At 48.1% G+C, this 25,847-nt stretch overlaps 1 protein-coding gene across 5 annotated transcripts in view; it reads left to right on the forward strand.

The window, feature by feature from the left end:
• The first annotated feature begins 685 nt into the window (after positions 1 to 685).
• Positions 686 to 25,847, forward strand: part of LOC100721498 (S-adenosyl-L-methionine-dependent tRNA 4-demethylwyosine synthase TYW1) — a 174,872-nt gene continuing 149,710 nt past the window's right edge. Inside the window, exons 1-8 of one of the 5 annotated variants that reach the window (XM_013148267.3) lie at positions 686 to 881; positions 1,831 to 1,961; positions 2,314 to 2,466; positions 6,689 to 6,790; positions 8,963 to 9,157; positions 11,166 to 11,477; positions 16,063 to 16,185; positions 25,628 to 25,745. In XM_013148267.3, coding sequence (XP_013003721.1) covers positions 878 to 881; positions 1,831 to 1,961; positions 2,314 to 2,466; positions 6,689 to 6,790; positions 8,963 to 9,157; positions 11,166 to 11,477; positions 16,063 to 16,185; positions 25,628 to 25,745 — 1,138 coding nt within the window. In that variant the 5' untranslated portion in view covers positions 686 to 877. Of the gene's footprint in view, positions 882 to 1,830; positions 1,962 to 2,313; positions 2,467 to 6,688; positions 6,791 to 8,962; positions 9,158 to 11,165; positions 11,478 to 16,062; positions 16,186 to 22,969; positions 23,002 to 25,627; positions 25,746 to 25,847 lie in introns of those variants that run through there. The other 4 variants (XM_003465802.5, XM_063234465.1, XM_063234466.1 and 1 more) reach the window with 4 other exon arrangements.

Below are 25,847 nucleotides of genomic sequence, written 5' to 3' on the forward strand. Positions count from 1 at the left end.
TGTGGCTGCACAGTCCCACAGAGCTCAGGAGCCACACTGACTTCAACCTTTTAAGGGAAAAATTTAACATAAAGTGGAGAAAATAATCACAACGAAACCGAATCACCCCGCTTCAACAATTAACACTTTGCCATTCTTGGTTTGTTCCTCTTTTTTCATTGGAATACTTTAAATCAGGTTATGTTTTTAGCTTTTATATCTTTAACAGAGATACCGAATGACACTAACCATAATTCTTCAATATCATGGAATAGCCATTTCATACTTTAAATTTTCTCCCCTAAATCATAGCTTTTTACAGTGGCTTTTTATTCTCTTGAGGTCCAGAAAGACCCATACACTGCAAACCCGGACTCTTACTATTGCCATGTATACAGTCACCTCCCTTCACTCTCCCCCGCCCAATACCGCTCTTTTCTTGATGGACCCGCCCCTTCCCAATCTGAGCCAATAAAGGAGACTGCCGGGTGCTCTGGGAGGTGCTTCTAGAGTGCTGGGCGGTGCTTCCCTTTGAGCCTGCCCTTTTCCTCTCTGAGCCAATCCCAGCAGGACTCCCATGTTTTTGCGCCCAGAGGTCTGGGCGGTCGGCCTTATGGACCCACCCCCCTTCCCTTGTGAACCAATCAGAGTGACTCTGGGAGCTCTCTCGCTTCCTCTCTTTGAGCTGTGGGCTTCCGGTTGGGCCCGCCTCCTTCCGCTCCGACCAATCCGGGTGGGCCTGCGAGCGGCATGGCTTCGTAGAGCTCTGAAAGCTGGCAAGGCTGACAACTCTGAGCGGTATCTCTACTCTACTCTTGCTACCCACGTCAGCCGCCAGGCTTCCCAGCTCCGAGGGCCCGCTTTCCCTTTGGCCTGTAGGACTCAGCCTCGGAGAAGAATGGGTAAGGGACTCTGGCTGGCGGGAGCTGAGGCGTCTTTGCCCTTCCGTCCCTTAAAGGTGGTCGCCGGGCTCTGGACGGCCGCGCCGGGGCGAGAGGAACTGCTCTCCGCTTTTGCCTGTTGAAGCTGGGGGTGCGTCTGGAAGCTTCTCACCCCAAATAAAAGGCACCCCTTCCGCCTTCCTCTTGTTCCTGGGACTTTTGGTTCTTGGTGGCAGTGCCTGCCAAGCCCAGATTTCAGGCTTCTCTCGAAGTTGCCCTCAAGTTTTGTATTTGCGGCCTGGTCCTTGCGCATCTCCTTCAGAGTGGGGCGTGAGGTCTCTAATAAAAGAGTCCTTTACCAGCAGTTGCAGATATTTCAAGATGCAGTGGAGTCCGGCACACCGATAATTTCCGCACTCCGGGAGGCTGAGTCAGGAGCATCGCAAGTTCCAGTCCATTATGGACAATTTAGACACCTAGATCAAAGTTAAAAGTTTTAAAAGCTGCAATAAGGGAGAACTTTTTTTTTTTTTTTTGGTACCGGGATCAAACTCATAACCTTGCACTTTATCAGGCAAGCACTCAAGCCACTGATCTAAATCCTCATCCCTACTTTTTTTTTTGCGATAGGGTCTCATGTTGTAGTTTTAGCTGACCATGAACTCACTATGTTGCCCAGGCTGGCCTTGAACTTGCTGCAGTCCTCCTGCCTCAGCCTCCCGAGTGCTAGGACCACAGCCATCTTAACACCTTTTGGAAAGATTTTAAGCTTTATTTAGGGAGTGAGCATAACAACAAAATCAATTTATAATTACCCATCAAGTGAATTTTTAAATTAGAGTATTAAAATTAGATTTTTTAGCTGTGTTGTTGATTGTAAAGATTGGTTTTGTTTTTGAATTTGTAAAACAGTAACTTTTGAATGTATGACTTTAAATGAAATTACCTGTATATGTCATTTTAAATTTAGATCCTCCTTTTGATGTGTGGAACCTCTCCTCATCTTTATTATCATTATGGATAAACAGGTTTTACATTTACTTGGGCATTGCTTTTGGCATTAGCCTTTGGATTTGTTTCCAAGTTGCCATCAAGAAGCAGGTAAGTGGTACAGTTTTTCTTTCTTTTCTTTTTAAAAAGGAAATATTTACATAGCAGAATGTATGAAGAATTTAGAGTACAGATTTTCTAGTGCTTTCAGTCATACAGAAAAGCTAAAAGGAACTTTAAATCACTTTGATGTTTGGTCTTGATTTTTTTTTAAATACTTAAAAGTTTCTTCTCTAAGCTTTTAGAGATGTTATAATGGAGCCTCTGTGTGTGGGTTTACCTTGGAGGGAATGAGGATCCAGAAAGATGAACAGAATAATAACGTGGGTGGATCAGTGTCTGTGCTCATTTTCATCCCTGCTGAAGTAGGGGAAAGACTGAGAGTTCATGGATTTTTGTGCAGTTGTTTATTTTCAAGGCCAAGAACTCACAGGAGAAGTCTGTTCCAAAAGCAACTCAGGATTTGACGACAAATGGTTATCTCTCCCTTCAAAAGAAGCAAATCTTTGTATCTGGAGTGAAGATTTTCTATGGTTCCCAGACTGGTACAGCAAAAGTAAGAATTTTTTTTTAAAGTAAGAATGTTATGCGATGACTTTTCTTTGGTTTCCTGGTATTTTAAGAACATTCTTCGAAGGCATCTTTTAGCAATGAACTGACTTATACTTCTAATTTTGTTTGATTTCTCTCCCTCCTCTGCCCCTCATTGTACAGTTTCCTTTCTGGCTCGTGGGGACATTTCTTCTCTTGTTCCCAAGTTCAGCTGGTAGGTGGCGTCTGGTGGTCCCTGTCACGAAGGGTCTTTGTTCTGAAGCTTCTGTCTTAGCAAAACCAAGAGGGTTTCGAGTTCATTATTGATGCCTGGTGGAGAAAAGAGAATGTTAGCAGTCGTGTCCAGTGTGGGCTATTACTGTCACAAGCTGTGTGTTTTAATTTTTAATACTGTTAAAAGCATTAAAGACACGATGAAACAGACACCTAAGCAGGTGTCTAGCTGAAAGGTGCCTCCCGTTCGCTAACTGTATTTAGATCTACTTGTTCCTTTAGTATGAAGATCACAGCTATTAGGTGCTTTCTAGGAAAGGATTCTGAGTCAAGCTAGCATGAAAGTGAATAATTAGAAATTTATTTTTGTATGCTGCAAAGAGGATTCTACTGCCCCCTTGTGGAGGTTGTGTAGAACAATACTTATGTCACCAGGGCTAGCGTTGTTTAGGTAGAACTTTATTCATGTGTCAAAGATTGTTTATTAAGTTTAGCCTTAAGCAATGGAAGTGGAAAACCTGAAAAAAAAAAAAAGACAAAAAAGGCCCCTGAGTTGCCAAACAAAGACTGCTTTATGTTATTCATAAAATCCTTTGTTCAGACCTCTTTTCCTGTGTTTTTGAAAGATCAAAAATGTGGTGGCAGATCCAGGTGTACAGAGAACCCATATTATCCATTTCTGGCCTTCATTCCTTTCTGGGTGATTTCTTTATAGCCTATTTGTGCCAAGTTGCTAGACTTTTCAATGATGAAAGAGATTTGGAATCCTTATTGGTCGCATAGCAAGTGTCTCTCATCTCTGGTTTAATATTGTGTCTGCATCATAGCTGGTATGGCTGTGATAGCTGTCTTCGATTTTAAAGGTATGTCCTGCACGTTTTAATGGCTCAGGGTCATGTTTGATGAATTCCCCTTTAGCTGTGTGCAGAAGTCTGTCGAAAGCTCTCCCCACAGCTTTGAAGATGTTTCTACAGTGTCTTCTAGCAGATAGCACTGCTGATGAGAAGATGAACTCGCATGTTCCTCTGCAGATGACAGCTTCACTTCTTCTGCTCTCAGGATCATTTCTGTGCCCTTACTGTTTGAATGTTTGTGAGCGACTAGGTCAAAGCTTTTTTCAGCCATTCTTGTGAACCCCTGGAGTCTTGTTTTAGAGGTTTGTGTGCATTAATTCTGCTACATTTTGAGGACTGGTTTCTTCTCAGTTTTTCTGCCTGCCTGGGACTCTTGTTAGTTGGATATTAGATCATTTCTTCCCTGTGTCAGATCTTTTCTTTCATAGATCTTTAACTTTTTCTTTCTGTCCAAATCTTTTTTGTTTTGAAACGTGTTCTTACTGTGTTGCCCCAGTTGACCTTAAACTTGTGATCGCCTGTCGCAGCCTCTGAGGTAGCTCTCAAACCTTATTTTGAAATTACTCTTTGTTTTTCTCCCACTTTTATAGCAGGGTCTGGTTTACAGTTCAAGCATATATTTTTTTGAATTCCTTTTTCCGATGCTGATTTATTTCTGTTCTCAGTTTTCTTGCTGTTGGTCATTCCTTCCCTGCTGCCTGGTCTCCCTGTGTTCTGGGCCTCTGTGGTTCTGTGTCCATAGGACAGAATGGGGGGATAGACAGTCCCGATTTTCTCTGCCTGCAGGAACAGACTTGCACATTCTCCTGGGATGGATGCCCTGGGCAGGCAGGGTCACAGCACGTGTGCTGTGTGACCCCGTTTTCTGTTCACTTACAGTAGAACTCATGCAGGGCTGTATCTGTGCCTGCTGTCCCTCATCTCCCCTCTCGTGTACCCTGAGCCCTTCAGTGTGCTCGCGTGCCCACGCCTGCACTGGTGACTTCTGTGTGGTTTGTTCTGAGTCTTTTATCTCTCTTGACCTGTTAGCCCCCGGACCCTCCTTTATTCCTCAGCTACTCCCTTCAGTTAGCTCTTCATGCATTGTCCTTACGATTCCTGTCTTGTCAGTCAGTCTCTGAGTGTCATTTGCTGGTGTCTTTTCATTCACTGACCTTTAAAATAGGCGTGTCTTGGGGCATAGTCCTCACGGTTGTCTTTACATAGCTATGCTCACGTTATAGTCTTCAACACTCTCTAGGAGATCTTACTACTGAATTTCACTATGCAGTTCAGGTTGGCACTGAGCTCGCTTTGTAGCCCAGGCTGGCCTCGAACTTGCAGCAATCCTACCTTAGCCTTCCAGTGCTGGGATTACAGGTGTGTACACCACACACCCAGCATGTTATCTGCCTTTACATGGTGCTTAGTAGATCTTGGGTTAGCAGACTTTTTCTGTAAGGGCTTTGTAAGCTGGATGATCTTTGTAGCAACTATTAGGTATTTGAGCCATATGATCTTTGTCGGGACCTCTCAGTTCTGCTGATGTAATTACAGAAGTGGCCAGACAGTAGGAAACTAAACCAGCCCGGCTGTGATCCAGGACACCAGCACACAGAACAGAGGGCTGCGTTTGGCCTGCAGGCCTGTGTTTGCCGACTGCTGTGTTTGATGCTCATCTGCAGGGTTATGTTTCCTGTTTGTGCTGATCCTCTTGTTCCACTGGCCCGCCTTAGATCTTTGCGTGGGTGTCCAGCAAGCGTGTGAAAATCAGTATCCTCATATTTTCCACTTTTTGTCCAAACCATTTAGTCTTTATCATTTCCTTAAATGACATCCTCATCCTTCCACTCACCTCGCCCAAAACATTGCTTGGACGTCTTTCCTGCGGCCTGTGTCCAGTCTGTCGGTGAACACTGCTGGTCCCGCGCTTCGGATTAATCCGGGTTCTCGCTGTCTCTCCCCTTCCTCTCTGCTGCTTTCCGCACCGTCCTCCTCTTCTGTCTGGGTGACAGCGGTCGTCTTGGACAGCAGCTGGTCTGGCTTTGGTGCTGCTCCTCCCAGGCCAGGCTCCTCTGTGCCTTCAGCTCAGCGACCTGGGTGACTCTGACAACTTAGTGACATGATCTTACTGCCTGCTTGGAGCCCGCCTGGCTTGTCACTCCCAGTGGCCGAGGGCCCCACTCCATGTGACCCATCCCGTGGTCCTCCTCTACCAGTCCTACTGACCACCTTGCCCAGGGTCCCCTCCTTTGAGTCTTTGCACTCAGGGGTCCCCTCTGCCTCACGGCCTGCCCCCTCACTACCTTCGGGTTTGGCTCAAGCCTTTTTTTTGATCATTGAGGCTGCTCGCAGCTCTCCGGTTCCAGTGCCTGCGGTCAGGCGTTACTGTGCACTCCACAAGCCAGAGGCTCGTCCCCTGGCCTGTCTACCTCCATGCCAGTCACCGAGGCTTGCCCAGGAACTCCGAGTTTCTGTGCTGCTGCCTCAGACTGAGAACCCCACAGACCCCAGGGGCTTGCCTCCGTCTCTTACAGTAGCCAGGCCAGGAGCAGGTGGCTGGAGGCCGGGTGCAGGGTGAGGTGTGGAGGGCCTAGTGGGCAGAGCTGGCTCTTCCCTGCCCTGTGTGTGTCCCCATGTTCAAGCCCCCTAGCCCTATTGTGCAGGGGCTTGTTCCCCAGGGAGGGTTGGAACCTCTGGAATCGCATTTCTGGCTGTGTCCTGCTGTCCTGAAGCTACCTTCTGTGTGCATTTGACTCGGGTACAGATTGGCACTGCTGGGCCTTTATCCCTGCCCCAGACCCCTTCTGGCCCCTTGTTCTCAGCCAGACTCCCTGGAGCGCCTTCTCCTGCCCCCTGTCCTGTTTGCTGTCTTGTTCACCTGGCTCTGCGCAGCTCTTTCCGTGCTGTGTGTTTATTATTCTATGGGGCAGAGCAGCTGCTTGCTCAAAGCCAGTGTAACACGAGTCCTGTCACGCAGCGTGACCAACACTGTGACACGATTCTCAGTCTTTCCCGGTGTCTTAGGAAGATGGGGAGAGTGAGAATGTGTGTCCACGGCGGGAAGTACAAGTCCTGACTCGTGCTGCCGATGAATGCTGCATTCTCCTCCCAGCACAAGTAGATGGGGGGCCTTTTGGTTTAGTGAGACTGCATTTGACTTTGTTTTTTTCTTATTAGGGATTTGCAGCAATTCTTGGGAAAGCAGTTAGCTCCCTCGATCTGCCTGTGGAAGTCATTAATCTGAAAGACTTCGATCCAGACGATCATCTGATAGAAGAGGTTAGTGATTGTCTCATTGTTTGTTGAGTTAAGGCTGGAATTTAATCAGTCTACTGACTTCTGGAATAAATAGAATATTGAGAATGAATTTAATTTCCACACACAGGGATCTCTGCGGGTTAGATCGAGGGCTGAATGAGAAGTGCTGAATGAGTGGCCTGTCACACCAAGTCTGTGAGCCTGGCCCGCTGCCCTGGGGTGCGGTAGCGCGGGGAGTGTGGGTGCTGTGAATCTCATTTGGAGGGAGAGGACGGTGGGAGGGGGACTGAGAGCTCAGGAGCAGAAGGAGTTCTGGAGGTAGGGATCTTGCAGTGTGGGACCTCAGTGCAGTAGTTGGGGTCTGGAGGGTGTTACATTTTCCCCTGGGAAACATCCCCCCCTCCTCAGCCACCATTCCCAGGGAGGAGGTTTGCCTTTCAGCAGTGGGTCTCAGGGTGTGATCCCTGAACCAGCAGTAGCAGCTTCTGCCAGCGTGTTAGAAATGCTGCTGTGACATCAGTGCCTGCTCCTGGGGTTGGGTGGTTTGTTTGCTGGTACTGGGGACTGACCTAGGGCCCTCACACTGAGCTACATCCCCAGCCCTTTTTATTTACTTATTTTTATTTATAATTTTTCTTTCTTCTTTTTTTTTTTTTAATGACAGCATCTTGCTATGCAGTTTAGGCTGGCCTTCAGCTCACTTTGTAGCCTGGGCTGGCCTCAACTTGCAACGACCCTCATGCTTCAGCCTCCCAAGTCCTAGGATTACAGGTGTGAGCCAGCACACCTGGCTCCCCAGCCCTTTTTAGCTTTTCATTTGGGGTCTCACTAAGTTGCCCAGGCTGAGCATGTATTTGTGTTCTTCCTGCCTCAGCCTTCCAGGGTGCTGGAATTACAGGTGTGTGCCACCATACCTGGCTGTGGGGCTTGTTTGTAACAAATGCTTCATGTGATTCTGATGTAAATGTTGGTGAAACAATTATTTGGGGAGTCTAAAGTTTTTTCTTAAAGGGCCAGATAGTAAATATCTTTAGTTTTCTGGGCCACGTAGCTGTGACCAAGGCACAAAAACGCCATAGATGAGAACAAGGGAGTGTGGCTATTCTCTTGAAACTTTGCTCAAAAAAGAACAAAAGCCATCCTTGAGGGCAGGAGTCCTGGCTGCTAAACAGGTTAAAGTGGAGCTGGGCACAGTGGCACACAGCTATAATTCCAGTATTCAGGGAAGCTGAGGCAGGAGGATTGCAAGTTTGAACCTGTTCTGAGCAATGTGATGACTTGGTGAGAGTGTGTCACAAGAGGAGGCTAAGGTGGGAGGGTCGCTGGAGCCTGGCAGTTCAGGCTAGCCGGGCTCACAGACTGTCCCAAACAAACAAGCAAGCAAAGACAGGCAGTAAGGCAACAAAGCAGATTTGTCCATGAGCTGTGGTTTGCCTGTCGTCGGCCAGTCCTTCCATAGTCCTTCCACAGATAAATGTATGGCCGGAAGTTCTGTCCATTTCTGTCTTCCTCCAAGAAAGGATTGGCGTACAAGTGAGCAAGCTTAAATGAGCTATAAATAATGTCTGTATGTGTATACATATGTTTATTTTTTCCCAGTACTAGGGATTGAATGTAGAGCCTTCACCCTGAGCTAAATCCCCAGGTCTCCCTGTCCCCCGCCCCTTTTTTAAAATTTTGAGACAATGTCCAGGCTGGGCTTTAACTGAGATCCTCCTGCTTCAGCCTCCTGGAGTGCTGGGATTACAGGTGTGCACTGCTGTGCTCAGCTTTATAAATACGTTGGTACCTTGGTTCATGAACTTCATTCTCTTTAGGATTCTGGTTGCAAACTGAGTTGGACGAGAAATAAAACTTAGTGGTTAGGTCTGATGTTGACCTCGGGAAATCTGACTTGGTTTTTGTCCTGTTCGAGTTGCCACAAACATTGGTGGAGAATTGAGTTTGTGAACTGAGGTTCCACTATAATTTCTGAAAATTAATTGACTAAAGTTGATACTTAATAGTAAGTAATCATACTGCCCACATGGGTAGGAGGAAGGGCGGGCTTTCTCCCCTGTGTCTTCAGAGATTGGTGTGACAGGAGTGGCAGCTTTTGAAGGCTGTTTCCTTCACGACAGCCATCTATGTGTTGAGTGTCCTTGATAATTTGTGTGTTGAATACCCCTGTGAAATGGTCACTGTCTCGCTTAGATCTCCAGTCAGAACATCTGTGCTTTCCTGGTTGCTACATACACGGACGGGCGGCCACCTGAGAGCGCGGAGTGGTTCTGCAGGTGGCTCGAGGATGCAGCCAGTGACTTTCGATTCGGCAGAAACTACCTGAAGGGTGTGCGATATGCGGTGTTTGGCCTGGGAAACTCAGCCTATCAGAGCCACTTCAACAAGGTCAGTGTGTGTGAAATTCCAGGGATAAATTCTACTTCAGCTTAAAAGCCCAAAATACAAACATGCTCATGTGTTTGAAATCTACAAACTTTCTTAGTTTATAACAAATTCCTTGGCTTATTCTTTATTTCTGTTGTACTGGGGATTGAACCCAGGGCCTCTGCACTGAGTTACATTCCTGTCCCTTTTAAATTTTAAATTTTAAAACAGGGGTTCCATAAATCACTAAGTAGTTCAGGCTGGGCTTCAACTTGCGATCTTCCTGCCTCAGCCTCCCAGAGGCTACGATTACAGACATGTACTACCATGCCCGACTCTTTTGTTACTCCAAAGCTGCCGCCTGCTACCTGTCCAAGCTTGATGTATGGCGGGTGCTCAGGATGACGCTGTTGGATACAGCGAATACAGTGCACATCTTCTTGTGACTCAATGGTAGACTTGGTGATCAAGTCCAGCCTGCTGCCAAGGAGGACCCTGCGGATGGGAATCACCCGAGTCTTTGGGCTTGTCAACTGCCTGTTCTTTCTTAAAATAACCTTTCCTACCTGAACTCTTTTTTTCAGGGCCCTCGCCCTGAGCTACATCCTAGCCCTTAGTTTTTTTTCCCTTTTTTTCTCATTTTTTTTCCTTTTTCCTTCCTTCCTTTACTCCTCTCTCTTCCCCATTTGAACATTTTCTTCCCATTTCACAGTATCTGTTGTACATTTTTGTTCTTATTTACACTTGCAATTTCTCACACCAGAGAAACAATGTGGTATTTACATGTGTGTCTGATTTATTCCACTGAAGAGTGTGATTGCAGGGTGCACCCATTTAGCTAGAAATGTCTCAAGCTTATCCTTTTTTGGTGGAGTAATACTCTAGTGTATAACAAAACCACATCTTGGGGCCTGGGGATGTAGCTTAGCTGCACAGTGCCTGCCTGGGAAGGGCAAGGTCATGAGTTCTATTCCTGGTACCAAAAAAACAGTAAAAAAAAAAAAAACCCTAAAAAAGACCACATCTTGTTTGTCCATTCGCCAGTTGATGGGCATTTGGGCTGTTTCCAGGATTTGTCTCACCCTTTGTTGTTTTTTTGAGACAGGGTCTTGCTGAATTGTTAGTTAACCCAGGCTGGAGTCAAACTTGTGATCCTCTTGTCTCAGCCTCCGAGTGCTGAGATGACAGGTGTGCATGGTGACACCTGGCCCAAGCTAAGTCTTAACACAGATGAACTCATTTTCTTTAAGTCCTTACTGTTAGAGGAGAATAGAGGAGATTTCATTCCTGTTCCTTATGTGATAGAACTTTATTTTTGTTTGTTTTCTAGGGTTCTTTTTAAATGAAATGAACTTGGTTCCCTTTCTTTTGTGTCCTGTTCTCTATACTTTAAAAGTGGTTCTACAAGGTCACCAGAAGTTTTGTGTGTGTGCATAGGCTCCTGAAGAGGGGACTGCCAGGCTCACCTGTCTGTAATCTGACTTCATGTGATTGTCATATCACAGTGCAGATTTCCCGTCATATTTTCAAATGAAATAGACTAAGAATGGGAAAATGCAGCCGCCACTCAGGAAGCCCGTGACGTTTGCCCTCCAGAGTCCAGTTCCTGCCAAAGTCTGTCCCTCATGCTAATCGCTGCCTTGCAGTGAAATGCATGCTTGAGTTTACGAAATCCTAGGTCTGGCCCAGCTGATTGCTTATGTACTTAGTACTAAGGAGGCTTTGGTCCCATAGGTTTTGTTAAATTTTTGGAGCCAGTTTATCTCTTTAATAGGTATTTTGTTCTGACTGTGGTTTAGAGCACTAGTTGTTTTTATTATTAACCCTGCGTCTGCTTAAAGAGTCTGTCTGCCTGTTTGCTAAAAATATAACCCTTGTGCAGAGAGCTGGGATGTGGGAGACGCAGCCCTTCTGTGCCTCAGGAGTCCCGCCAGACTTGGCCCCAGAACCCCTCTGGGCTCGCCCAGGGCCATCTCAGTCCTGATTTCAGGGTCATGACTCTGGGCTCGCCCATCTGTTTCTCTTGAAGGTTGGTAAACGCGTGGACAAGTGGCTGTGGATGCTCGGGGCCCGTCGCGTGCTGGCCCGAGGGGAGGGCGACTGTGATGTGGTCCGAAGCAAGCATGGCAGCATTGAAGCCGACTTCATGGCCTGGAAGGCCAAGTTCATCGCCCGGCTGCAGGTGCTTCGGAAAGGAGAGGACAAGTCCTGTGGTGGCCATTGCAAGAGAGGCAAGTGCGACTCCAGGCTGCAGGACTCGGAGGAGCAGGAGCAGGAGCAGGAGCCGGAGCCGGAGCCGGGGCCAGCCTGCCGAGATGGACCTTGGCCTGCAGACACTCAGGTGTGTCCTTCCTCCATACTCCTCCCCAGTGAGTGCGGGTGCCCAGAGAGCTGAGCCGCTGTCCCTTGTGTCTTCTTTAACTGCTTGTTGCTAGACTCCCAGTGTTTGCCACATTTCTCAGGTAGGAAAGGGAACCTGAGAGATGCTGAATAGGCCCCGGCCAGGCATAGCCTGTTAGTCCCCAGGTCACATTGCTCTGGCCTGACTGGTCCCACGAGTCACCTGGACGGAAAGCAGCGGGTCCGCCGAGCTCCTGCGCCTCAGCACTCCCTGTCTGTCTCCCTTTTGTCCGCATCTGTTTGCAGCCCCCCAGGGCCGCTCTTATAGTGTGGCACCTTCTCTAACCACCCCCTCCCGGGCTCAAGACCAGCCGTCCGGGTCCTGCCTGCCCAGCTCTGGAGTCAGGCCTGGATTGCCGCTCTCTTTTCTGTCCCATCATGGCTTCCTGCCTGCTGGGTTGTACTCATACATAGATAAAGTAGAATCACTTGTGCTGGAACAAACAAAAAAGGAGTAACAAATCTAACCTTTGTTCTACATGTTTAGTAGCAGATCCATTTGTCTGCTTTTTTTTTCTAGCCAGCCTAGAAAACTGTTTTCTTTGTTTGTTTTGAGACAGGATCTCACTATGTAGTTCAGGCTGGCCTTGAGTTCTCAGCGATCCTCCTGCCTCAGCCTAAGTGCTGGGGTTACAGGTGTGCACCACCACCACGCGTTGCAATTTGAAGTAAATTTACATAACATAAAATTAACCATTTGAAAGTACATAGCCCAGTGGTGTTTAGCATGATCATAATTTTGTGCAACCACCTATCAAGTTCCCTCAATTTGCTTTATTTGTTTGTCTTTGTCAGGTATAATCCAAGGTCTGTGCTCCCTCAGGTCCATGTTTTGGCCTGTTTTGTGTGGCTGTAAAGACTGACTAATTTACTGAGAACTGGAATTGGTCCTCCTTTCTACCCTGGAGGCCAGAAGTCCAGGCCCAGGCTGGTGGCTGGTGGCTGGTGCCCAGGGAGGGCCTCCCGCTGCCTCTGCCCTCAGGGCCTGGGCACCCCCTAGAAGCCGCTCCTCCCGGCTCCAGGGTCTTGGTTTCTGGCATGCACCCTCAATCCAGAGCAGACGGTCGAGGTGTCACCTGTGAACGGCCGTACTTCAGGTTTTGTCACATATTTCATGATTTCTTGTTGAAGAGTGGAGAATTTGAATGTTACGATGATTAATTCTGGGAATGAGATTCTTCCCCTGAAAGATTTGTTCTTGTGCTTTTTTTCTTCTTAGTTTTTTCTACTCAGTTTTGGGCCTGACTTCCCTTAACCTCTGCTGCTTGTGGCATGTCCTTGTCCCTTCTCCTCCCTGTGACCCAGGCAGCTGTCAGGAAAGTGTCCCCTGAGTTAGCTGACTGCCAGCTCTGTCTCATCGCCTGGGATTCCCTTCTTGGTTTGTGTTCAGGCTCTTTGAATTCTACATATTTTTGTCAGCTCAGGGATGCATTCAAAATGAGTTTTTAAAATATGTCATTCACTTTCGTTGTTGGCCACAGGACAGTTGTCTGAAATGTGAACCTGCTATGTAGATGGTAACGGAAGTCAGTTAACTCTTTTCTTTCCCCTGATCCGGGGGTGGAACCCAAGGTCTTCACACTGAGCAGTGTCCCCAGCCCTGTTTAAAGACAGGTCTTCCCAAGTCCTTAAGTTACCCGGACTGGGTTTGAACTTGTGATCCTTCCACCTCAGCCTCTCAGAGTGCTGGGATTACAGACATGCACCACCGTGCTCAGCTGAATTCTGTCTTTATTGTGCCATTTCCTCTCTAAAATTCGTACTTGTAAATCTAAGGTCCTGAATGGAGCTTTTTATTTCCACCTCCCAGCACGCTTGCTCCCGCTGTTCCCCTTCTCACCAGACATTGTCTCCATCTCAGTTGCTTTAAAGGAAGCTCAACGCCCTTGCTGGGTTTTCCTTTTCCTTACTCCTGCACCTACCGCATCAGTAAGGCCGATTGGTTTTCTGTCTAGAACAGGGTTCAGCAAGTGTGTTTAAAGGCCTGGCTGGTAGTCACCTGCAGCCTTACGGTTTCCGGTGCAACCATCAGCTCTGCCACGGGATCAACAGCTGCTGCAGGCAGTGCGTCTGCCCAGGCTTGAGCTGCGATTCTGCTGCGGCTGGCTGGGTTAGGCTGAGGACCGTCCTCTGCTCACCACTGGCCTCCGTCAGCTCACCTGCAAGTGCAGGCTGTGTTTCTGGGCGTGGTTGCTGTAGCTACCTTGCATCTGGTCTGCCCTGTTGTCCCCTTCCCTTTTGTTCTCATCCCAACATTCACAGCAGCCTTAAAAGCACACGTCAGAAGCCTCGGCGATTTCCTGCTGCTGTGTACTGGAAGCTGCATTTCTTAGCATCCGTTTTCCCCCTCCCTTGCTGTCCTGTCTCGCCTTACTAGGCCGTAGCCACACTGGCTTCCTTAGTGCGGAAATCTTTGTCGAGTGAGAAATGACTTGGAACATGCAGTCTGACACTCTTCGGCCGGACTAGCATCTTCCCCGCCCCCCGCCCCTCCCTTCAAGTGTTGCACGGAGTTGCTCATGGCTGTCCCCTCCTGCTCGCTGCATTGCCAGGGAGTGAGCCACTGCAGGGCAGATCTCTGCTGCCCTCCTCTGTCTCCCTGGAAGGCTGAGACCCAGGGCCTGGCCTGTGCCTTCCTCCCCAGGGGTTTCTGGAAGAGTCTCTGGAGGGCCACAGTTGCTCCTGCCTCCTGCCCCTGGCCTGGGTGACTTCTGCCGTGAGGGCGACACTCGGCTCAGTGTCACCTCCTCATCCCTTGTGGATTCTGAGCTGAGCCACTTCAGTCCTCTTTAGGAAAGCTTTACCATTTTATAGTTCCCATTTCCGTGTGTTACTTTTGCTGGGCTGGGGAGTTTCTGAGGAGCAGGGAACGTGGCACATTGATTTTCTAGCCCTAGTGCTTGCCATGAACTGTCCTCTGACGTTTATCGAAGAGAACGTCTAAGCTTTCTCAGGGTCATGGAGGCGAGTTAGTGGCCACTGTGATTAGATTTTGCGTGAGGATGAAATTGGTCCTTTGAGGGCTGTACATTCCTGCCGCCATGGTGTCTTCGAGGAGCGCTGGGGCTCTAAGAAGAAGGCACGCAGGAAAGGTAGGGACAGCAGGCGGCTCGCTGGCCAGGTCCAGGCTGCTGTCTGTTGTTTTTAAGTGAAGATTTGAGGAACTTAGCCACGTCCACCCAGTTATATCTTGTCAGAGCTGCTTTTGTGTTGAGTGACATTGCTGCATGGTTCAGACAAGGATTATGTGTTCTGCTGGGTTAGAACTATTTACTGCTTGACTCCTTTATTTAGGCTTGTTACCGGGTATTGAACTCAGGACTTTGTGCTTGCCAGGCTGGTGCTGTGCCACTGAGTACCATCCTCAGCCCCTTGACTCCTTTTTGAAATAAAAAAATTTTTTTCTTGTTTTCAGTACTCCAGATTAAACCAGGGAGTGCTGAGCTACACCCCCAGTCTTTTTTTTTTCTCTTACATCTTGAGGCAGGGTCTTGCTGAGTTGCTCAGGACCCTCCTGCCTCAGCCTTCTAAGCAGCTGAGATTGCAGGCCTTTGCTGTCACACCCATTCTACTGTTGGCCCTTGACAGCAGAGGTTCACTGACCTCTGGCTAGGGTGGGATCGGAGAGGGCAGTTGGTGATGCCTGATGTCTCGCTTGTGGCTCAGATTCTGAAATGTGGTGGAGGTGAGACAGGAACACGGGATGTGGGCAGTGGTGATTTTGAACACAGTCATAAGAACATGAACATGTCAGGAGAGCCTGCTAGATGTGTATGTTTAGAACTCTGGGTGCAAAACACTGAACTAGAAGAGCTAACGCACTGACTAATTTTATTTCCTTTTTTTTTGAGACAAGGTTTCACTATGTAGTTCAGGCTGACCTCGAACTCATGGTGATCCTGCTGGCTCAGCCTCCCTCCCTCCCTCCCTCCCTCCTTTCCTCTGTTGCTGAGGGTCAAACCCAGGGCTATACACATGCTAGACAGATGTTCTACCACTGAGCCACACTGTCATTCCATGGTTTCTTCTACTCCTTTCTCCTCCATGTCATCTTCCTGCACCCTGGGCAGGTAAGGTATTAACCGTTCTCTCTCTGAATGCCCTTTCACAGTGACTAGTCTGAGGACAAAGATCTAAGATGCTGAAGATCCAAGATGGTGTTGTGTTTTTTTTTAATTAAAAGAGAATTATTATTTTTGGTTTTTTAATTAAAGGATAATTATTTTTATTAAAAGATTATTTTTTGGTCATACTGGGGATCTAGCCCGAGGCCCTTCATTTTATGTTTGTATCTTGAGACTTAGTTACTGAATTCCCCAGGTTGGGCTTGAACTTGCAGTCCTGCTGCTTCAGCCCGCCAGAGAGCTAGGGTCACAGGTGTGAGGTCTTACACTCTGTTCTTAGGACAGTGTACTTTATAAGTATGCTTGGCTCTGAATTAAAAATGTAAAAGCAGCAGGCTTGGCGTGGGAGGGGTGTGAGAGATTTGCCCTTGCCCCTAAATGTTCTCAAGCATCTCTTTTCAGGAGGAAGAGGCCTGCGAGAGCTCCGGTGAGGAGGAGTTGGGGCCTGGCGACCATCCGAGCCTAAATGCTGTTGTTGATGTCGAGGATCTTGGCAAAATAATGAATCACGTGAAGAAGGAAAAGGTACTATTGTTTTGGGTAACACTTAATTTTCTGTTGCATTGGAGTCTGTCTGAGCTCACAGTAGATTTAATTTCTTTAGCTTTTATCTATCTTGAAAGTTTTCTCATTTGTTTTTCTTCCATTTTGACATAAGCTTTGTGAAACTCTTCCTTCTCAGTGCTGTGACAAGAGACTCTTAAGAGGAAAAGCGATTTTAGGCCCAGGACAGGGTAGATGGCTGTCGAGGGCTGTGTGAAGCTGCCGCGTGGTGGGATTTATTTTCGTGAAGATTCCATTGACTGGTGTCCCTTTGCCTCCTATTGGTGTAGGGCCAGGGCTGGCCTGGAAGACTGGGAGGTGTGGGGGTCTGGTCTGGGTTTACCAAGAGGAGGTCAAGCCTTGTTCTGCTTTTAGTTGCTGGTTGGGCCTCTGTAGGCCCAAGCGAAGAGTTATAGTCTTTGGCAAAAGATACTTTTTTAAAGAAAAGTCCCTGCCTGCTTGAGGAGAAAACAAATCGGACTCTAGCTGAGTAACATGTCAGAGGTGCAGGAGTTAGTTTATTCTTTGTTCCCACAGTGGTCTCTCACTGTGTCATGGTAATTTTCCTGTGTGTAACCCAGTTTTCGAGTATTTTAGCTTTTTATTCCTGTCGTCAAAGAGGAATTCATTTTAAGGTTTAAGTTGTCTAGACTTATGTGGAATATGGATTTGGTATCTGTTGGTTAACATTTAGGTGTTTCTTTTTCTTCCTCCCCTTCTTCCTCCTCCTCCTGTTGTGTTGAGGCGGGGTCTCACGATGTATGTATTCAGGTTGGTCTTGAACTCACTTTGTAGCCCAGGCTGGTCTTGAACTTGTAGTGATCCTCCTGCCTCAGCTTTCCAAGTGCTGGAGTTACAGGTTTGCACCACTATGCCCAGCTTCTAATTTCTGTAATGAACACTCTTGATTATTTTATTTTATTGCATTTTTTGGTACTGAGGATCAAACTTATGACCTCACAATTGTCAGGCAGGCACTTATACCTCTGAGCCAAATCCAAGGCCCCTCTTGCCTATTTCATTGTGACTGGTATAAATTTATCAGAAGAATAAATTCCTACAAATGAAATTTTTCAGTCAAAGGGAATTTTGTGGTTTTGATATTTTTAAATTGCCCTGTAAAAAGCTGAAAATGTGTTACTTCTGCTTGTAGCATACAAGAGAGGTGAGAATAACTATTTCTCTACTCCTTAGTATTGGGAACCTTTTAAGTGCCAATCTGACAGGTAAAAAAATAGTGTCCACATTTAAATTTGCATGTCTTTAATTTAGCTTGAATTTGAATATGTTTCCTGTTCACCTCCCTTTTGTTGACTCCTCCTGCCATCTTCCTGGAGTTGGAGAAGCTATAAGGCCCCTACACAGTCCCCAAGACTGCTGTCACCTTGACACCACTGCAACTTTGGTAGGGTGCTTGAAACACCCTGAGGTTTGATAATTTGTTGGAACCCAAAACTGTTACACTCAGGGTGAGAGTCATTGTAGGGAAGATACACAAAGCCAGCCAGAGGTAGTGTGTACATGGCAGAGTCTGGAAGGTTCCGTTGTCCTCAGGACTCAGGAGCTTCCCGGCATTGACTGACCTATGCTGATTTGCAGAGTCCTGCCGGCCTGGGGAACCTGGGGAGCTTGCCCGCACTTCAGCATCCAGTCTGCACTGGGCTCCTTTGCCTGGATGCTGCTGACCATGTTTCGACACCCAGTCTTGAGCAGCTGCTCCTTAAGTCTGGGCTGATGCCACCCTCGGGCTCTTCTGGGAGACAACTTACTGACATGCGTAGCCAGGTGTGGTCCATGGGGCCCACTGTCCGTAACAAAGGTACTCCATCATTTGGAGTTTCTGCAGTGTTAAGGACAAAGGCCAGCCATCTCTACTGTGCACTGGCCTGCATTCATCTTTATATTAGATTGCTGGGGTTCTTTTGTAAAGCCTGTAACTAAAAAAAACCATTTGATATGAAATGCTTTAATACCTGTATTGGTCAGCTTGCTGCTTGCTGAGATACAGCACCCAACACCCACGCTCTAAAGGAAGCGAAGTTTAATTTGGTCCATGTTTTCAGGAGATTCAGTCCATGTTGGCTGGCTGCAGGACAGGAATGTCCTGGCAGAAGGGCCTGGTGCAGCAAAGCTGCTTAGTTCCTGGCAGCTGGGAAGCAGGGCAGGGGACAGTGCCAGAGAGGAGGGGCCAGGGACCAGATAGAGACTCTGAGGTCCTGACCTTCGCCCTCCGTCTCTCCAGGAATGTGCTTTCTTAGTTCCTTGGGTGGATCCCAAGCCAATCAGGTTAACAGTCCTCTTTACCTGTCACAATATCTGGAAGTTTTTTTTCTGAATTTAAAATTACTGTCTTTGTTTTAGCATTTTAAAAAACTTATTTCCTATTTCTCTCATGGGTTGATATTGTCTGTGTAATTTTTTAGTACTCTAGTTTTGTATTTTAGAAGTCCTGGAAGAGGAACTGTTAAGAATGACAAATCTCAGCACTGGGGAAACTGAGGCAAGAGGATTGCCTCTCAAACCCAAGAGTTTGAGACCAGCTTGGGTAACATAGCACGTCCTCCTCCTAAAAAAAGAAAAAGTTTTATAGAAAGAAAGATGAGTATGTGGGAAGTGAGTTCAAGGACTGGGCAGCCGGTTTGTAGCTGTGTGTCCCTGGAGTCATGCTTCCCTTCCCTGGGCTTGGCCCTTGTCTCAGAGCTTGGGACTGGGACCTCAGGTGCCCTGGAAGAGTTGTCGCTGTGTGAAAATGTTTCATAATCTCTAGAAGCCTGACAGGCACTGGAATGAGAGTAAATTTGCATCGGCAATGGAGCTGGTCATTTAGTGTGTTTTCTGATGTTATAATTAGCTCTTGTCTGAGACCTTTTTTTACTTTTTACAAGCGTGAATATTTTCTTAGGTTATACTTTTTTTGTTTGTTTGGTCTGTGAGACAGGGTCTTGCTATGGCTACCCTTGAACTCCCTGTGGAGTCCAGGCTGGCTTTGAATTGTAGCAGTCCTCCTGCCTCAGCCTCTCCAGTGCTGGGATTACAGGTGTGCATCACCACGTCTGGCTATTTTTTTTAATTGATAAAATTGTCAAAATGAGGGTAATTTTATGGCTCTTAATGAAAAACGCTAGTACTGCAACTTTCGTTACTGTAGCTGTGTTAAAGTGGTGCGTGAGCAGCTGATTTAGATAGGTGTCTGGCTCTCTACCAGCCTCAGTTTAACTTACAACAGCTTTGCTAGGTGTGTAGAGGGAGGAGTTGGGGGAAGTCTCAAGTGCATTTTTTCTTTGCTTTTTCATCTCATAGCCATTAGAGGGCACTAGAGAAAGCACTAATGACAATTTTGGCCATCCAAGTCTTTTTGAAATGAAATGGGCTTTATGAGCTTTAAGCAGCCACTTCTGATACATCAGCTTCCTATTAAAAACCTTCAGGGCTAAGATATAGCTCAGTGACACAGCACTGCCTGGGAAGCGTGAGGTCTTGGGTTCAGTTCCTGGTACCAAAACAACAAAACAAAACACCATCCAATATAGAGGATGATAAGTGTTTTTTTCTAACTTTAGAAGGACTTGGAAATAAGCTACCAGTTTTGGTTTTTCATCATTGTTAGCTTGCAGCAGGTTTTCAAATACGTGTTTTTTCATTTCCTATTTGAAATACTAAACTTTGATGGAAGTGTGGATTTTTTTTTTTTTTTTTTTTTGTTTATATTAGGGATTGAACCCAGGGTCTTCACATGAAAGCATACTCTTTTAAAAATTGAAACAGGGTCTGGGGCTAGGGATTTAGCTCAGCGGCATAAGCGCCTGCCTTGCAAGCAGGCAGTCGTGAGTTCGATCCCCGGTACAGATAAAAAGGAAAAAAAAAAATTGAAACAGGGTCTTACTAAGTTGCTGAACTGCACGGGCTGGGCTTGAACTTGCAATCCCCCCTACCTCGGCCTCCCAGAGCACTAGGATTACAGATGTGCTATGGCATACTTAGCTCGTGATGAAAGGTTTTACTGCCTGGGTTTTCTTTTTCTCCTTTCTTTTTGTCATTTTTTCATTTTGGGGGGTGCCATTTCATAGACATTCTCAAACCGCCTTCTGTGTAGTTACCCCACAAATACCCCCACCCCCAGCCGCACGAAAGGGTCTGGCTTGCTACTGCAGTGGGGGGAGCTGCTCCTGCTGAGGAGCGTGGGCTTGGCAGCTGGGCTGGCGCACTCTCTGCACGGCCTCTCTGAATGCTACTGACCCGTGGGCCTTCCCACCTCGGCTTGTGTATCTGGGCAAGCCACTTCACACCTCTGCGCTTTCCTTTTCTCATTTGTAATGTGGGCAGTAACAGTGTCTGCCTTGTAAAGTTGTTATGAGGGGTAAATGAAAGAATCCATCCACACAGTGTGTGTGTGTGTGTGTGTGTGTGTGTGTGTGTGTGACAACTCGGTACCGTATTAATACGCAGATGTCCTCAAGCGGGTAGGTTTGCTGTGGCCGAGGCCCCGTGGAGCATTCTGTCTTCCTCTGTCTGAGAATGTCTGAGACTGTGGCGCCAGGCCTGCAGAGAATTGGAAGGAGAAGAACAGTTTCCAGGACCCAGAGATTAAAGTTTGGAACCCTGGGGAGTTCGGGAGGCGGGCATAGGATGTGGCAGGCTGAGGAGGAGGGAGCAGGGAGGGCGGGGTGCTTGGAGAGGGGACAGAAAGGAAAAGAGGCAGGGTCTGAGCCTTCCACAGGCTAGGAGGTCTGCGCTCCATCTTGCATGCGTTGGGAGGCAGTGGGGTTTGCCTCAGTGGAAAGCTTTGGGCTTTCAGTGTGGGGACAGGACAGTCCAGTCCAGGCCTAATGTACGATGGTAGCAGAAATCACTGTCCATTAAATGGTTGCACTCTGTCCCAGCAGGCCTTGAGATGTCTGCGTTGTCACTGTTTCCATTTTGCTGTCTCACCATCAAGCTGACTGAGGCTCAGGCAGGGGCCAGCGTGCCTGTGGCGGGGCGGCTGCTAAGTGATGCCAGCCGGCACCCCATCTCCTTGGGTCCTTGGCCTGTGCTGTCCACCAAGGGGCAAGGGGCCCCCAGAAAGCAGTTGTGAGCGGTTAGGAAATCGGGGGGAACCTGACTGGTGTTTCCCGTTGTTGTGGTTTGTAAATGTAAAGCCCACTGCTGCTTTCTCTTTCTGCATGTCCAGTTCTGATTAGAGTTACACTGGTCCTGCACTGGGGTAAGAGGAAGCTACTTTTGTGACTGTCTTTAAGGCTTTTGAGTGTTTGATGCGCCCAGAAACAAAAGATGCCACGCCTGCTACCCAGTACACTGCCCTTAACCCATCCCGCCTCAACCCTGTGCGGCCAGGGCACGTAGCCGTGGGTTCTGAAGTTATTTCCTTAAGTCAGATGTTGGAAGTAGAATTGCTCTTTCAGCGTGCAGCTTTTGATACCTGGCCAGACTGCTTTTCTATAAAAAACCTAGTACATGCACAGAGCTTTGAGGCATGGGGAAAACTGGTCATTTTAGACAGTACACCCCTAAAACCTAGTACATGTACAGAGCTTTGAGGCATGGGGAAAACTGGTCATTTTAGAATTGAGCCAAGGTAAATGACTGTTTGGCTAGGAATTTAATAAGAAATGGGAACCGGAGGACATGGGATTAAATTGTAGCAGGAGTTTTGGCTAAGGTACAGCTTTATATATGAAGAAGAGGTGTTTTTTTGGGATGTATTTATTTATTTTTATATTTTGAGATTGGCTCTTGCTATGTTGGCCAAACTGGCTTCGGACTTGATGCTCCTCCTGCCTCAGCCACCTGAGTAGCTAGGATCACAGCTGTGTGTCGCTATGCTTGGCCACACAGTTTCTTTTTATTTATTTATTTATTTTTGTCTTTTTGAGACAGGGTCTTACTTTGCACTTTGGGCTGGCTGTAAACTCACTTTGCAGCCCAGGCTGGTCTCAAACTCAAAACAGTCCTCCTGCCTCAGCCTCCTGAGTGCTGGATTACAAATGTGTGCCACCACATCCAGCTAAGACAGAGTTTTAATACTGAAAGTTGCCAGATGTAGAATCAACAACTAGATCTAGACTGAGAAGTAGCTGTCTGCCAGTGTGGAGACATTTATTCAGGTATTCAGTAGCTGCACTGTGCCGGGCTGGCTCCCGGCCTGGGCAGGTTGCCTGGTGAAGCTGAGATGCTGTGTCTGGAGCCTCCTGCCTGACCTATAGGAGGGCAGTGACCTGGTGGTGAACGCTGATCCAGCGAGGCGCTCCCCGAAGCCTCAGATGCTTGGCAGTGGGAACGCCTCTGATGGATGCCCAGCTGGGCAAGGTTTCTCCTGTAAAGTCTTTCACAGAACACCGTTTCGGCTGTGTTGGTTACAGGCGGATGCAGATAGCCCGCGGTTCTGGGGGTGCCGCTGGGATCGAGTCCTGGGACAGTGCAGAGCTGTGGATCCACGGAGGCCGTGCCCAGGCACCCCCTCCTGGGCAGTAGGTCTCCTGGCATTCCCAGTCTTGTCCTCAGTGCTCGTCCTTGGCTTTCATTTTGCAGCTTGGAGAGGACTTGGGTTCTCTTTCCCGGGACACAGGCACAGAGCTGTGCCTGATGCCGCCATCATTCCTCTAGAGGAGCCAGGGACTCCGAGGAGGAGGAGGAGGGGGAGGGAAAAGGAGAGGAGCCGGGAGGGAGTGGGGGAAGGGGAGGATGCTGGCACAGCTCCCCAGGCCGCTTCTCCTGTGAGCTGGAGCGCGAAGGACAGTGAGCAGCCAGCCGGCCTTGCCTGCCTCTGGGTTCTTCACTGACTGCCCCCTCCTGACCACAGTACGTACGGGTCACGCACTGCGCACGTGGTTGGACCGAGCGCAGGAGGTCTGTGCTGGAGATGAGATCTGGGTGTGAATGGTGTGCCCAGCTTCTTGGGCATCCGCCTTCGGAGCCAGCCGAGCTCCTGCCGCTCACGCGACATAGCCAGCCTGTGCTGTGCGGGAGGGAGCGAGAGCAATGGGTGTCACTGTCCCCAGCGCCCCTGCGCCCGGCCTTCACATGGCCTCTGATCAGATCTGGGTTGGCAGCGCTCACACTGTACAGCAGGTCACACCCCGGCAGCGGCCCTGGGCCAAGTGCGTTCATTTCCCTGGCGTCTGAGCCTCTGGGTCACCCACAAGAGGGATTGTGAGGCTCTGGGCACTGTGGGCAGGGCTGGTGTTGGGGGCTCTGGTTTGGGATGTATGTGACCTGCGGGGTGAGAAAGAACCGGTGAGGGCTCATGGTGCCGGAGGCTCAGGGGCCGAGGCTAGGCCTCCTGCTGCTCTGCGGGGTCAGCAGAGGAGGGACAGTGCCTGGGCTCCCCGCCTTCACAGGCTGTTGGGGCCCTCTGCCATTGTTCAAGCTCACACCTTTGCTCCTAGGGCTGCAATAGATGGTTTTTACAAAGCCACAGCATTTCTATTTTAAAGCATTTTAGTAAAGTAATAAATAGCTGACATGGTAGCTCATGGCTGCAGCCAGCACTCTGAGAGGCTGAGACAGGAGGATGGCAAGTTTGAGCCCAGCCTGGGTGACTTACTGACTTGGTAAAGACCCTGCGTCTGACTGGGGATGCAGTTCAGTAGGAAGGCTCTGAGTTCACTCCCCAGTACTGGAAGACATCAAAAGCCAAAAATTGGAGGCTTTTTATTTCTAGAAAATGCATAGCACTAATTTGATTATTTTTGTAATCAGTAAGAACAGTTGATTGCTGTGTAAAGTTTTCCAGTTCCATCTGGACGTGTATAGTTTAAAGGACTGTTAATACTCATTTGCTTTGCACTGGATTATATTTAGTAATCTGGAGTGCTGCCTTCCAGGACAGATAGAGCTTAATACGAGTTTGCATTTCTCATTTGGTGCCTTCGATTCTCTAAGTGCTGTTTTATTGACTTTATTTCAGAGACTGTCCTGGAACTAACAGAAGATAGAGAAATGAACCCCAGATTTCATTGCTTGGCATTCTGTGCGTGTGCTGTTTTCAGTGCTCTCTCTCATCTTGCCTTTCCTGTGACTTAGCACGGGCACCAAGGTGGTCAGCGTGACTGCTGAGTACCGCTGTGAATGGCCCACTCTTAGGGCCCCGTCCTTAGCCCTTGGCCATGCTCCCTGGCCAGCTTTCCTGCCTCCCTTCTGGATGCCTGGACACTTAACATGGGCCAAACCGGATGTGACCGAGCACGCCTGTAATCCCAGCCCTCCAGGAGGCTGAGACAGTGTATCACAAACTTGAGCCATTTAGTGACTTAGTGAGACCCTGTCTCAACATAAAAAGAAAAAAAAACAAACCCTGAAAGGACCAGCTCAGTGTGAAGGCCTGGGTTCAAGCCCCAGTGCTGCCCCAGGATCGCTGGGGCTGGGGGGTGGGGCACCTGCCAAAGCGTGTTAGTTTGGACCTGGGCCGTTCTGAGGATTTGGTGAGTGTCTCCTCGCAGGTGTAACACAAACCTTGCGGTTGTTTCTGAGATTGTGTACTGTATGGCGTGAAGATGTCGAGGGAGTGTAAATGTTGGAAAAGAGAGGAGGAAATCATGGAAGGAGCGAGTGAGGATCACCTTGTACTGAAGCCACACAGAGCAATTAAAAGACAAGCATCATGCAGAGTGGAACTGTGCTGGTGAATTCTGTGCCAAAGTCCAAAGTAAATACAGTTGATGTGTGTCAAGTATCTGGATTTCTTAGACGTATTTTTACTTTGACTGGAGAGAAATTTCCTCTGTGGGATTTTTTTTTTTTAAAGAATAGACTGAACCTAAGACCTTCACATTGGGCCACATGCCCAACTTTATTTTTAAATTTTTATTAGAGACAAAGTCTTGTTAAAGTGCTAAATTGCCCAAGCAGGGCTTGAATTTGCAGTCTTCTGCTGCAGCCCCCCAAGTGCCGGGAGTAAGCGGTGTGGGCCTCAGCTGGAAGGGCCATCGATGGGGTGGCGCTGACGGGGGAGCGTGGTCTGAGAAGGCGGCCACTGGCAGCCCTGAGCAGCGTCTCGGGGAGCGATTCCCAGGAGTACCGGCACGTACTGAGCCTGTATTATTGCGTCAGTTACTGTGCCAGGTGAATTAATTTCATTTCATTTTCAACACATTCCTGCTCTGGGGACGCTTTCATTTTGTTCCCTTTTCAGATAAGGAAATGAAAATTCAGAGAAAATAAGTAAATCTGCCCAAGTTAGACAGCTGTCTATGCTCAGATTGTTAAAAACGTTTGCCCCCTGAGAGGGAATTGTTGATTTATGTTTTGTGGGACTGCGTGTTTCATTGTATTGTTTCTCTGAAAAGTCATCACTGCTCACTTAGAACTGTGACTTAGGCCAGGGCCCACAGGTGTCCTTCGTGTTTGTGCTGGGTGTGCTTGAGTGTGGGGGTGTCATAGTCATTACACAGTAACAGTTTCGGGTTTCATGCTTATTTTAATGCAGAGAGAAAAGGATCGTCAGGAAGAGAAGACTGGTTTGTCCAGGAACCCAGGGGAGAGTGATGGTGGCGAGGGCAGAGCCATGATAACTCCTGCTCTCCGAGAGGCCCTGACTAAGCAAGGTGAGAAGCCCAGCATTGCGGCTCCCGCCCTGCGCTTTCACACTGGGGGCTCCTTGCTCTTGCCCCCCCCCTCCATCCGTTCATATATCCTGTCTCTGTCTG

This window comes from Cavia porcellus, unplaced genomic scaffold (assembly GCF_034190915.1).
Source record: "Cavia porcellus strain 051 isolate PalLab524CR breed Dunkin Hartley unplaced genomic scaffold, mCavPor4.1 scaffold_23, whole genome shotgun sequence".
In the NCBI taxonomy this organism is placed as follows: domain Eukaryota; kingdom Metazoa; phylum Chordata; class Mammalia; order Rodentia; family Caviidae; genus Cavia; species Cavia porcellus.